Genomic DNA, 13,274 nt, shown 5'->3' with positions numbered 1-13,274 from the left:
CATTATAAGGGCTCCAGTCCCACCATCGCTTCTGAAGCTGTGATAAGGAGACCTCCCCAGTGAAGGTTCCATGAGACATAAGAAGCCAAACAAATAGACACCACCTTCTACTGAAATATCACAGACCCTGCAAATTGCAAATTTCTATTGCTGTAATTAACTTTCCTTTGGCATCCAGTTTGTGTTTTCATTTGCCACTGGAGAGCAAAAATCTCCTTCTGGGAAAATGTGGAGAAAGAAATATTTAGGTAAATCTAGATGAGGCAGGGTGCCCTATTGGTTATGTTTGCTCATCAGAATCCTACAAGACCTAACTGCTAAAATATAACACATATAGAGTAGTTTTATCTGCCACAGAAACTATCAGTATATATTATTAAAACATATTCAGGCCACATTCACACCTATAGGGGATGCATTATAGCGCCAATTTTCATGTGCCAATACACATTGGTCAAACTTATTCTACATTCATAATTCATTTTTATGTGCACCTCCATATCCTATTGGCCTTCAAAACACAGCGATGCATCAACAATTGTATATAAACATGACCTTTCTATTTAATATGGCACACATACTTGTACCTGTGTTGCGATGGAAAAATGGGGTCCTGTGTAGTTTTGGAATCGTGCATGTATGTTGAATGCTCACAGAAAGTGAATAAAACACACATAAGGGGTTATTTAAAGGCATTTGCAAAGGCACTGAAAATGCGCTTGGAAGTGCAGTAGCTGTAAATCTGAGGGGTAGCTCTGAAATGAGAGGAAGCTCTGCTGATTTTATTATTAAGCTAAAATGCTGTTTTTTATTTTCCTTGCATACCCTACTCGGATCTACAGCGACTTCACTTCCGAATGCACTTTCAGTGCAATTTCAAATGCACTTTGCACTCGTAGTGCAAAGTGGATTTGCCTTTAGTAAATAACCCCCACAGACAAACAAATGGAGATGTGGAATACGGTATACATGCCTAGGTGTGAATGCTCCCTTTGTTTTTTCTTTTTGGTGTGCCAGATTATTGCAACTTGGAGACACTTAAAGGGCCACAGAATATTTTCTGATCTTCTCAGCAACAAAATAAAAAAATTCTTAATGGCTTTTGAACCGTAAAGGAAACCTATGAGGACCAATATGGAAGCTGCCATTGACTTTTTAAGAGCAGGCTCTCAGACCTCATCCTCACCCCCAGTTTCACAACTCAGAGAGTCATTGACCAGCACCATGAAAAATGGGCACATTGACTTTTCAAAATAGTTGGGTCCTTGTTTCAAATTAATAAGTGGTAAAGTGGGTTCAGGATGAGGAGGATACTCCCAGAGCCGGTACCATTAACAAGCAAGTCAGCCTTGGCATTTCTTGTATGTTAGTCTTCACAGGTTCTGTTGTACAACGCGTTTGGGCCTCATTCATTGAGACATATGAGGAGTCAGAGGACCGCAGGCAGCAAAATGTATAAAATACACATTGACACGCCTGGGTTAGATGTTTGCTGGTTGAGCAATATAAGAGAAGCATGAAGGAGAGCACCACCAGTGGTCAACCTGCTGACCTCCAACAACTGAGGAATTAAAACTCCCAAATGGCTTCCAGGTTCTCTTATGCTGATGGTTGGAGGATGGCGCTAATCCCAAAAATTAGCTGCATGATATAATCGGGTCCCGGGACTGTCAGGATACAGAAGAGCTGGGACTATTTCTCCGGAAGCTGGGCAAGCGCCGACAGGGATTAGAGGAAGGTGGAGTTCTAGTTTAAGAAATCGATGCTAACTTTTACGCTTTTTGAGGTGGTGATGTCAAGGGCGGTGGCTTTAATCTCAGTGTCCCCAAACTGCATGATAGTTTGGATCTCCCTTCGTGTTGGGACTGGCGTGCTGTCCACTCCAGTCAGGTCAAGCTTCAAGGTGCCGCACTTCCGTACGCCGGGGTCGGTAATGAAGTTGGCGTCATCTTGCTCAGAGCAGTAAACATTGATGATGATGAGCAGTTGGGAAGGTTTGGCTGGCGTGTAGCTGCGTTTCACCGTCTCCCCCAGAGCCACCGACTGGTCAGCCAGAATGAATTTATCCAGCACATCTGTGCACCACCGCGTGCCATCCTTCAGCAGAAGCTTCTCCGCTGGGTGCTTCCCCTCCACATATCGGTTGAGGACTCCAACTCCGTACGTCATAGGTGAGCGGCGAACTTTGATGACAGCCGGATCCAGGCCGAACAAGACAGCTCCCTTCAAGATGGTCAAACCCACATCATGGGGGATGATGACGCGACACTGATTACCAAATGCCTGCTGCACAGCTACCTGGAGTAATGGAGATTCTGCAAACCCGCCAACCAGAAAGAGGAACTTTACTCCGCTTACCTCCGGCTTCTGGAACAGGTTGGCTGAAAGACAAAAAAAAAACATGTTCGTCAGGATTTAATAAGAAAAAACCCCAGTGATCCTTTCCTAAATTAAAATACAACTACAGGCATACTATAACAGAAGCCACTAGCACTGCCAAGGGAAAGTTAAAAGCATTTAAGAATTACCTATGTAAACAAAATTCACTTACCTTTCTATAATTATAATTCTGCACTTTCCACTGCCCAGCCCAGACTGTCTGTCCTTATTAGAAATGGCGCCAATGGTGGGTGGAACTAGCCTGGTGGGTTGGACTATCCTGAGCTTGCAAGTCATCCCAATATAAAGTGCAGGCCAAAGATAATCTCCAGCTCCCTTGCACCCTATGCAAATCAGGTGTGAGCTATTGGTTGTTACCAGCTGCCGTGGGGGGAGCCAGCTTGCATGTAAGAAAAGTGGTTGTGCTTGTGGCCGATGGACATTCTAATAGATTGAGACAACAGTATTATTCGCACCTCCCCAGTATTGGCATGTCGCGCTGTAGTCCTTGCAGACAAAGCTGATGTAAGAGTGGCAACGCTGCCATTTCTCACAAGGCAGCCCAACGTTGCCATCCTTTAACCACTTAAGCCCCGGACCAATATGCTGCTAAATGCCCAAAGGCGTTTTTACAATTCGGCACTGCGTCGCTTTAACAGACAATTGCGCGGTCGTGCGACTTGGCTCCCAAACAAAATTGACGTCCTTTTTTCCCCACAAATAGAGCTTTCTTTTGGTGGTATTTGATCACCTCTGCGGTTTTTATTTTTTGCGCTATAAACAAAAATAGAGCGACAATTTTGAAAAAAATTCAATATTTTTTACTTTTTGTTGTAATAAATATCCCCCAAAAACATATATAAAAAAAAATGTTTTCCTCAGTTTAGGCCGATACGTATTCTTCTACCTATTTTTGGTAAAAAAAAATCGCAATAAGCGTTTATCGATTGGTTTGCGCAAAATTTATAGTGTTTACAAAATAGGGGATAGTTTAATTTTTTATTTTTTCTTACTACTAATGGCGGCGATCAGCGATTTTTTTCGTGACTGCGGCATTATGGCGGACACTTCGAACAATTTTGACACATTTTTGGGACCATTGTCATTTTCACAGCAAAAAATGCATTTAAATTGCATTGTTTATTGTGAAAATGACAGTTGCAGTTTGGGAGTTAACCACAGGGGGCTCTGTAGGAGTTAGGGTTCACCTAGTGTGTGTTTACAACTGTAGGGGGGTGTGGCTGTAGGACTGACATCATCGATCGAGTCTCCCTATAAAAGGGATCACTCGATCGATGCAGCCGCCACAGTGAAGCACGGGGAAGCCGTGTTTACACGCGGCTCTCCCCGTTTTTCAGCTCCGGGGAGCGATCGCGAGGGGCGGCTAGAAACGAATAGCCGCGCCGTCGTCCCGGATCGCTCCCCGCGGGAATCCGACCGCCGCATGTAGCGGGGGGGTCCCGATCGAACCCCCGACCTGCGGAAAGGCAAGGACGTACCTGTACGCCCATATGCCTGTACGTGCCATTCTGTGGACGTACATATACATGCGGCGGTCGGCAAGTGGTTAACAGGAAATTATATACAGCACAGAGCTCTGGCAGGATCAACAAGTATTTAGCAGGATTTGTAGTTGGAAGGACAAAATAAAAAATAAACATAGGTGTAACTTGTTATGCCAAACAATGTATCGATTCATATTTTTCCTATAGTTCTATTTTAACTTTTATTTTCAAAATAACACAAAAATCAATATTATGAGGCACGCAAGAAAAATTTAACACATATAACTAAATAAGGCGGAGAAGTGATCCTTAGCCCTCCACAGTGACCCCTCCTTCTAGCTGCCATCAGACAGCAGTACAGAGTTGCAAAAATAGAGAAACAGTCTGAAGGCAAACAGCTTCTGTTTAGAAAACCTATAGTGGTCTGTGAATCTTGTGTCACGAATTTCAAATAGTAAATGTTTATTAAAGATCTTATATATATATATGGTAAAAACAGATATAAAATCAACAGTTTAAAATGTATGAACTAAAAAAAAAAAAAAATTATTAAGGCCCCTTTCTGACGTGCATATCGTATGTCCGCATTTTCATCCATCCGTTGCGGATGAAAACGGGACATACATTGGTCCCTATGTGATTGCCGGTGTCAGCGGATGAACATCCGCTGACACCCGTAATCACCCGCCTCCGCAAAGATCCGATTTTCCGGATGGAAGAAAATCCTATTTTTCTTCTGTCTGCGGATCGGATCGGGTGAACACGGACATACGGTCCGTGTTCATCCGATCCCCCCATAGCATACCTTCCAACTTTCTGAGATGGGAATGAGGGACACCTATCAGCAAAAGTATGCCAGCATAGGACACACCCCTTGCCACGCCCCCTTAAAGGAGAATTGTACAACAAAAATAAGATTGGTTAAACCCACAAGTGCTTTTTTTACCACTACTATTTCTTTATATTGGCTTTTGGAATTTACAAATGCAGCAATTTAGAAATCAGATGAAAGTTTAGTGCTGGAAAACACTTTTTGATAGATAAAAAGTGCATTTTATATACATCTATATAAATCAGACCAAAATGAGGGACAAATGAGGAGAATGAGGGACATTGCTCCAAATCAGGGACAGTCCCTCGAAATCAGGGACAGTTGGGAGGTATGCCATAGGGGAGAGCGGAGGAAAGACAGGGCGGTCCCTGCACAGTGTGCGGTGACTGCCCTGTCAGCCGACGGCTCAGCAGGGATTTTACGGAGGATCCCCGCTGAGCTTGACGGACACACGGAGGCGGATCATTACTGATCCGCCCTTTGTGAAAGGGCCCTAAAGCAAAAGACCGCCAAATTTTTTATTTATTTTTTTAAAGCCAGCATCTACAAATACTGCAGCTGCATACCTGTCCAGCGCGCCCGCAATGTCGGCTCCCGAGGCCGACGCGTGCCTTCGGTCCTCGGATGCTGCCGCCGCCATCTTCGCTAAGGTAATCAGGAAATGAAGACTTGCAGCTTCACTTCCCTGTTCCCTTCCTGCGCATGTGCGAGCCGCGTTGTGCAATCAAAATGGTCCCTCCTGTCTTCTACCTCCCAAAAGACAGCAGGGGGGGGGGGCAGGCAGTGGCAGATTCTGCGGATATCCATGCCCAGAAGTGGGTGCAAATACCTTTATTATACAGGTATCTGCACCCCCCTAGAAGGTGCCAAATGTGACATCGGAAAAGCAGAGATTCACTTTTTGTGTGAACCTCCGCTTTAAATACACATAAAAATGATTGTAGCTGAACTTAACATTTGTTTTTATTTTAGCTCCCTCCTTTAACATTGCCCCGGACTTACACATGTGTTCAATTATGTGGTCCATGGTTGGCTTGAATAGGGCATTCATTGCGTCGGGGTTCATTCTCAGCATTCCCTGCGAGGACCACTTGACAAAATCCACACTGTGTGAGAGAAGAGGTGTCAGCAAAGAATTTTGCAATATCTGCACAAAGCATTAAATATTCAAGGTCACATTTTTTACATAGTTCTGAGCTGGAGGCCCCCTGATTATACCTGAGACTGTTTATACATAAATGTGCCAGCTGTGATAACATGCCGTGTCTGGGTCTATGCAGGAAAAGGGGGGTAATGTGGGGGTGGGTAATGTGGGGGTGGAATCCCTGGATATCATGATTGGAATTCTGGATCATGAAAAGTGTTGGGTGCTCAACATGCAATATAGTGGAGCACACAATGCCAGCTTAACAGGAAACATGTTTATCACCATTCCTTTCTCCCGTCATGAGGACAGTACAGGACTATCGTTGAAGGAAATAGTAGTACTCTTGCGCTATCTGTACTGGACACCGGGGGGCACTGCTGCAATCACCTTAAAGTCTGCCTTACACAGACAAAAATGCAAATATGGAAAGTGATGGTGAAGCACTGTGAACTAATAATAGAAGGGGGATCTCAATACCTAACAAGTAGGTAACCCTAAAGTGAAATACATAAATAAATACTAGGTGACTATTACAGGGAAAGAAAGGTGAATAAACAACATATAATGTGAACATAAAGTGACACGAATGTACCAGGCTGGATAAACCAGAAACACAGTGGTAAAGGTGCAGGGATGTGAACCAAACATTAGCTTACACAAACTAAAATAACTGTGTACAGAAACAATGTATAACAGAAATACGTGAAAAAGGTTTATCCAGCCTGGTACATTCATGTCACTTTATGTTCACATTATATGTTGTTTATTCACCTTTCTTTCCCTGTAATAGTCACCTAGTATTTATTTATTTATTTATTTATTTATTTATTTATTTATGTATTTCACTTTAGGGTTACCTACTTGTTAGGTATTGAGATCCAATTTTAAAAAGAAAAGCTGCGCTGCAAATTAAATCAACATAAATCATCAATTATGTTATGGGCACACAAAACCCCAGTGCATTAAAACTAAAAAAGAGGTTGTGCAAGAGTCCATATAAGATGTATCACAGAAGATTGCAGGGAGTGACAGAAAGTTCTCCGAATGGGTGAGACTAAATATCCAGGTACAATCTTGTGACTCAGATGACAAATCCTCCACCACTTATGTGCCAACTGCTTACCAGAGCAAGAAATAATTCAGGCATGTATACATATAGGTCAGTAAAGGTCCTGGATAAGCTGCCACTCTCTCTCCTGTTTCACCAATCTTCTATGTCAGACCAACATTCTCCATAGATGTGACCCAGAGGAGAAAAACACTGACATGGTGTGATATCGTTTAAAAAAGTGTTTAATGTAAAAGGTAATACACTCACATGTATGTCGGTTAAAAAGTGCGATCAATAATAATAGCCGGCCGGCTCTGCTGTCTGCTCGTCCTTCCGGGTAGACAGCGTGGATCGTGATGACGTCAGCACGTCGCTCCTCCCTACGCCGTTTCGTCACACAGATGACTTCTTCCAGGGGTACGAGCGACGTGCTGACTCGCCACTCTTATAACAGTAACTAACACCCGGGACCGCCCAGCTCTGAACTTGTGTCATCACTATTTCACATATTAGACCTGCGCAGTATCTTCCAATATATATAGGTATTGAGATCCCCCTTCTATTATTAGTTCACAGCGCTTCACCATCACTTTCCATACAGGGCTATCATTGCTAAACTCCTTCCAGAAATGTTAGTTGCCTGGCTGACATACATGTAGCACCCTGCTCCCAATGAGTGGGTGCTATATGTTAAAATTATAGTTGTTTGAGCAATAGTTTGGCTCAGAAAGATTGTATTTAAATTGTGGTTTCGTTTCAGTTCAGCTGGGTTGCATATTTTTTTTTAGGTGTCACTGTCACTACTGGTCAAGGTTTGAAATGCAACAGGTTGAATGTATTGGGTATTCCTTTTTCAGAAGTGGCTCAGGGGGCGTGGTCAACCCGCTGTGCATTCTGGGAGAGGATACTTGAGGGACAGACACCATTTTGCGGGGTCGGTTTTGCCTGATCCGCACCTGAGGCCCTCCTGGCCTCAGGGATGTATTGGCGGTTCCCGCCTCAGGCCACGTTGGCCCGAGGCTCCGTTACTGAGATGTAGGCCCAGGAACTGCTGGGGCCTACTGATCCAGGGATGGTCCTGTGTCGCCTTGCCTGCTGGAAGGGATCAAGCAATTGAGGACTCAATTGGAGGATGCATCCGGATCAAAGTTTAGCTGTGTTCTTTTCTTCAGAAGTTAACCCAGCAAGGGTTAACAAGTCTGTGGCAGAGACTAGGGATGAGCTTCGAGTTCGAGTCAAACTCATGTTCGACTCGAACATTGCCTGTTCGGCGAACAGCGAACAATTTGGGGTGTTCGCGGCAAATTCGAAAAGCCGCGGAACACCCTGTTAAAGTCTATGGGAGAAATCTAAAGTGCTAATTTTAAAGGCTAATATGCAAGTTATTGTCCTAAAAAGTGTTGGGGACTTGGGTCCTGCCCCAGGGGACATGTATCAATGCAAAAAAAAAGTTTTAAAAACTAACGTTTTTTTCGGGAGCAGTGAATTTAATAATGCTTAAAGTGAAACAATAAAAGTGAAATATTCCTTTACATTTCGTACCTAGGGGGGGGGGGTGTCTAGTATGCCTGTGAAATATCGCAGGTTTCCCGTGCTTAGAACTGTCTCTGCACAAAGGAAAAAAAGTCATTGATACATGTCCCCTGGGGCAGGACCCAGGTCCCCAAACACTTTTTAGGACAATAACTTGCATATTAGCCTTTAAAATTAGCACTTTCGATTTTAAACGTTCGAGTCCCATAGACTTTAACGGGGTTCTAAAGTTCACACAAACTTTTGGTCTGTTCGCAGGTTCTGGTGCGAACCGAACGGGGTGGTGTTTAGCTCATCCCTAGCAGAGACTATTTTTTTTTTGTAAAATTATTTTTATTGAAATTTTCAAGACACATATACAATAACAGGCCACAAACGCGACCAACAGTTACCGGTCAAAACACAGGGACCGGTGTACAAAACAAAACCCGACCAAAGGAAAAGTGGAAAGAGGGGAAGGGGGGAGGTGGGGAAAAAAAAGGGGGGGGGGAGATGAGGGGGGGGGGGGGGACAAATGCTTGTAGTAGACATATTCAACATTGGTCAAATGAAATGAGACGGATCGTAATTAAATGAAGTCCAAGCATGACTGGTCCCCCCTACACAATATAAATAAAACCTTCTTGCCGACTCCCGACCCTAGCACTGAGCTAAGAGACGGGTGCCCTCGCTCCCTCCCAAAGGACCCAACCACAGTATAGTTGACAACAACTAGTACTCCTTCCAAAATGGACAATTATCATGAGACATGCCGTGCGGTGCTCTGTCACCCCCTCCAAAGATTTCCCTGACCCTCTCAGCTGTCGGCCTAGCAGAGACTATTGAACCAATTCTACTTTCACCAAGTCTGTGGCAGAGACTATCTTTTGAACGAGCTTTGACCCGGCTGCTAGGCCAGTAAGGGTGGGCCTATCCGGTGGTCGCTGAGTCCAGCGTGGAGACAGTTGTTCTTCTGGACCTGGGAGAATATCTGTGATTCGCAAGTAAGATGCCTGAATCTCCCCTAAACCTCCAACCCTGTTTTCTGAAGTTTACTTTAATAAAAACCCTCTCTATAGGAGGGAGAAAAAGAGACTGGGTGTTTGGCGCAGACATTTCTTTCTTTAACCACCTCTTCAAGGAGAACCCCGAGACGAGTGCAAGGAACAGTAAGGTAACGGCAGGCCCAAATCTAAACCAGCAGCTCCTTCGGGGGTAGTGCCAATGCTGTATCCTGGCCTAGGCCAACAAGGCCCAGGCCTAGGGCAGCACTTTGCAGGGGGGCAGCACGGACAGTGCCCCCGCCGGCCTGCGCTACGCTGTTAGGCAAATTAGTTTAGCACCCCCATAAATTGTCCGCACTGCTTCCAGTATGTGGGCGGTTGGCATTCTGCAACTGTGGGGGGGGGGGGGCTTGCTTTTAATTTTTTACCATCCCTGTCCCATTGCAGAGATTTCCCTTCACTTCCTGTCCCATAGCCAAACAGGAAGTGAGAGGAAATCTATGCAAATTAAGGGAATCCATCCCCCGTTTTAGTTATTTCGGAAGAGTATATATTTGTTGTTCCGTAACGATTCGTATTTTCGGAAGTTCAAGTTTTCGGTCCTTATTTCTGAAGATTGCCTATATTTGTTTTAACGTGTTGATTTGTTATTTGGGGAGATTACTTCTGCACTCAGTGTCATCCCTGCTAGTTCAACCTACAAAGAGAAATGGAATGATCTAATTGGACTAAACTGACTGGAGTCACATGCATCTGAAAGTAATGAATGGAACGAATTTCGGATTTATTTGCTATGTTATTATTCGGAGAGTCTGATGGATCCATCTCCATCCAAACCAATAAGTAGGATTCATCTTATTTCACTTTTAGACTTTACTGTATTTCTTGCAATATGTTTCCATTTCATATGTAGTGCATTTTTAATATTAATGAGAAATGTTAATGCAAAAATAATTTTTCTGATTATCCAAGAGTCAAAGGATTAATTCAACTTAATAACATGATGAATAAATTAATTTGGATTAATTTGTTTTATTTGGATGAGAGTGACACAGTAGTGCCTCTCTTATCCTTATAAAACAAATTAATCCAAATTAATACGCCTTAATTTGTCATATTATTAAGTTTAATTAATTTCCCCATCTCCAACTGACATGCAAATTGAACAAATGATCTCTCAAGTTCAGCCCCAATAACAAAAGAATCTTATTAGAAAATTCATGCTACGCTCACTAGCATAAAAACGAATGGACCCGGATCAATTTGGATCATTCGTTATGTCGTTACATTATTTCGGAGGCTACAAACATTACCAAAAGACCCAAACCATCACATCATTTCATCGGAATGAATACAAATCAATTTGTTGTTTTTGGTATAGTTTACTTCGGATTAGTTCAAATTTGTTACCACTGTGATTTCGAGATTTGGATACATCCGAATCTCTGAATCATGCAACCTTCATCTGAATTTCAATTTGTAATTTGGATACATCCGAATCTCTGAATCATACAGCCTTCATCTGAATTTTAATTTGTAAAGAAACAAATCTCAAGTGTCTGCAACGCACACCTATACTCGTTTCTGAATGAAAGCTAAAATAGTGATTTGGCTTCTGACAAGATCCCCTATAAAATATTTTGCTGTAAATAGATATTTTTGGTCTGTACAGGAGTGGCGTATCCTTAATCTTTCGGTAACAGGGAATTGTGTGCAAGAAATGCCTCATTCCTACAACACAGACAGGTGGACTTACTTGCTCTTGCGCAGTGCATGCTCCACACTGTGGCCCCGGAATTTCTTGTAATAATCGATGAAGGAAAAGGGTAAGGTGATATTTAGTGGGTTGGTCCTGTCCGGCGCGGCGGCTCTTTTGCGGGACTCGAAGGCAATCATGAGATCTACCCAGGCAGCCGGGCGCTTCACCTTAAACTGATCGATGAAATCATCTCCAAATATTTTACAGAGGAGCTTCTCAAACTCGTAGTCAACCCCGAGAGAACCATAAGGCCCCCCTGTGGTAGAAAAGTCACTGTTATTCAATATTCTATGTGGTAGAAAAGTCACCGTTATTCAATATTCTATTCACAAGTTTTATTGTTAGAAAATGATAATTATAGTTTCATTATTACAGAGATGAGAGCACAGCTATCCGAGGAAATATCATATCTTACCTTTGCTTGCTCACTCAGATCCCATCTGCAACATTTTATAGCATTTAAATTCATAATCTAAATAATATATTAATTATTATTTAAATACGTGCGTCATTCTTTTTATTTGCAGTAGGCATATAACTGTCACTGAAGTTGGATCCATCTAGAACTAATGCACCGCACCATCATTTTCAAGTCCAGATATACATTTTGGGCCAGATTCTCGTAGAATCCGCGGCGGCGTAGCGTAAGCCATTTACACTACGCCGCCGCAAATTACTGGAGCAAGTGCCGTATTCTCCAAGCACTTGCTCCGTAATTTGCGGAGGCGTAGTGTAAATGGCCCGGCGTAAGGCCGCGTAATTCAAAGGGGGCGGCTTGTATTTAAATTAAGCGCGCCCCTGCGCCGATCGAACTGTGCATGCGCCGGGCGGAAAAATAGCCCAGTGCGCATGCTCCAGCTCACGACGGAAAATGACTTTATGTCAATGACGCTCACGTCGGCGTCATTGACGTAAAGTCGTATTCGCGGACGACTTAGGAAAACGACGTAAACGACGGAAAAAGCCGACGCTGACCCGACGCCATACTTAACATGGCATACGACGGACCTTCGTAAACTTGCCCCTCATATAGCAGGGGCAATTTTATGCTTACGGAAACTTCGTAAAATCACTGCGTCGTCCGCGCGTACGTTCGGGAATCTTGCGTAACTAGCTAATTTGCACAGACGATGGGGAAAACGACGATGCGACACCTAGCGGCGGGAAAAAAAAATTGCATTTAAGATCTGAAAGCGTCTAATGGGTATCTATGCGTAACTGATTCTAAGAATCAGTCGCATAGATACGCCGGGCCAGATTAGGACTTACGACTGCGCAAATGGCGTTGCGCCGTCGTAAGCCTTTTAAGAATCTGGCCCTTTGCATTGCCAACAGGTCAGCCTATTGATGGAACTCCCCCAGTACAAATGTATGTCCTAAAACCAGCTGACATTGTTTTTGGTGACATGCCCCCTTCCTTGGAGCAAGACTTGTTCTGAGGAAGGGGGCGTATCCCCCAAAATGCGTCAGCTGGTTTTAGGACATCCATTTGAATCAAGGGAGTTCCATCGATGGGCTGACCTTTGGGTTCCTGGGTTCATTACAACATTGTTATTCACAATTCCTCTGCCATTATATATTATTTTCCTTATATTTTAATAAAGTGCTGTGGATAATACACTAGGCGTTTGCTCCCTTTGTTTTATTTGTTTGTACGGTTGGAAGATTCCCCAATCCTAAAAGGGCTGCATCGTCCACATCATCAAGTCTGGATTTCATAAGTGGCTTTTTTTTACTTGAAGAATTAAAGGATCACTAAAGGAAGATATTTTTTTAGCTAAATAGCTTCCTTTACCTTACTGCAGTACTGGTTTCATGTCCTCATTGTTCGTTTTTGCTTTGAAGTAGCTGTAATTCTGCTCTGATCTCCACACTTCCTGCTTGTCTGGCTCCTTATGAAAAATCTCATGGCAGCTTTTCACTGTGGTCCAAGCTGTGTGTGTAAAACTCCTCAGAACCAATCAGATTCATTTTTAAAAACAAAACACTGCCCTGGATTTGTTTGTTTTTGTTCTGTGGGTCTCTTTACTTCACAGAAACATGAAACCAGTTTAAAAACGAAAGTGAAACTAGAGGCACATTATA

The 13,274-nt window shown here is 43.3% G+C and overlaps 1 protein-coding gene across 1 annotated transcript in view; it reads right to left on the bottom strand.

Annotated features, from left to right (window-relative positions):
- Positions 1 to 862: 862 nt before the first annotated feature.
- The window catches only part of HSPA12A (heat shock protein family A (Hsp70) member 12A), an 84,130-nt gene continuing 71,718 nt past the window's right edge, over positions 863 to 13,274 (bottom strand). The window contains exons 10-12 of the mRNA XM_040361505.1: positions 11,187 to 11,445; positions 5,719 to 5,822; positions 863 to 2,381 (exon numbers count right to left, since the gene is read on the bottom strand). Of these exons, the coding sequence (XP_040217439.1) occupies positions 1,747 to 2,381; positions 5,719 to 5,822; positions 11,187 to 11,445 (998 nt within the window). The 3' untranslated portion in view covers positions 863 to 1,746. The remainder of the gene's footprint in view (positions 2,382 to 5,718; positions 5,823 to 11,186; positions 11,446 to 13,274) is intronic.

The sequence above is a fragment of the Rana temporaria genome, chromosome 8 (assembly GCF_905171775.1).
Source record: "Rana temporaria chromosome 8, aRanTem1.1, whole genome shotgun sequence".
NCBI classification, from domain to species: domain Eukaryota; kingdom Metazoa; phylum Chordata; class Amphibia; order Anura; family Ranidae; genus Rana; species Rana temporaria.
The sequence above is the reverse complement of the archived record's forward strand: the minus strand, read 5'-3'. Positions and strand labels throughout refer to the sequence as shown.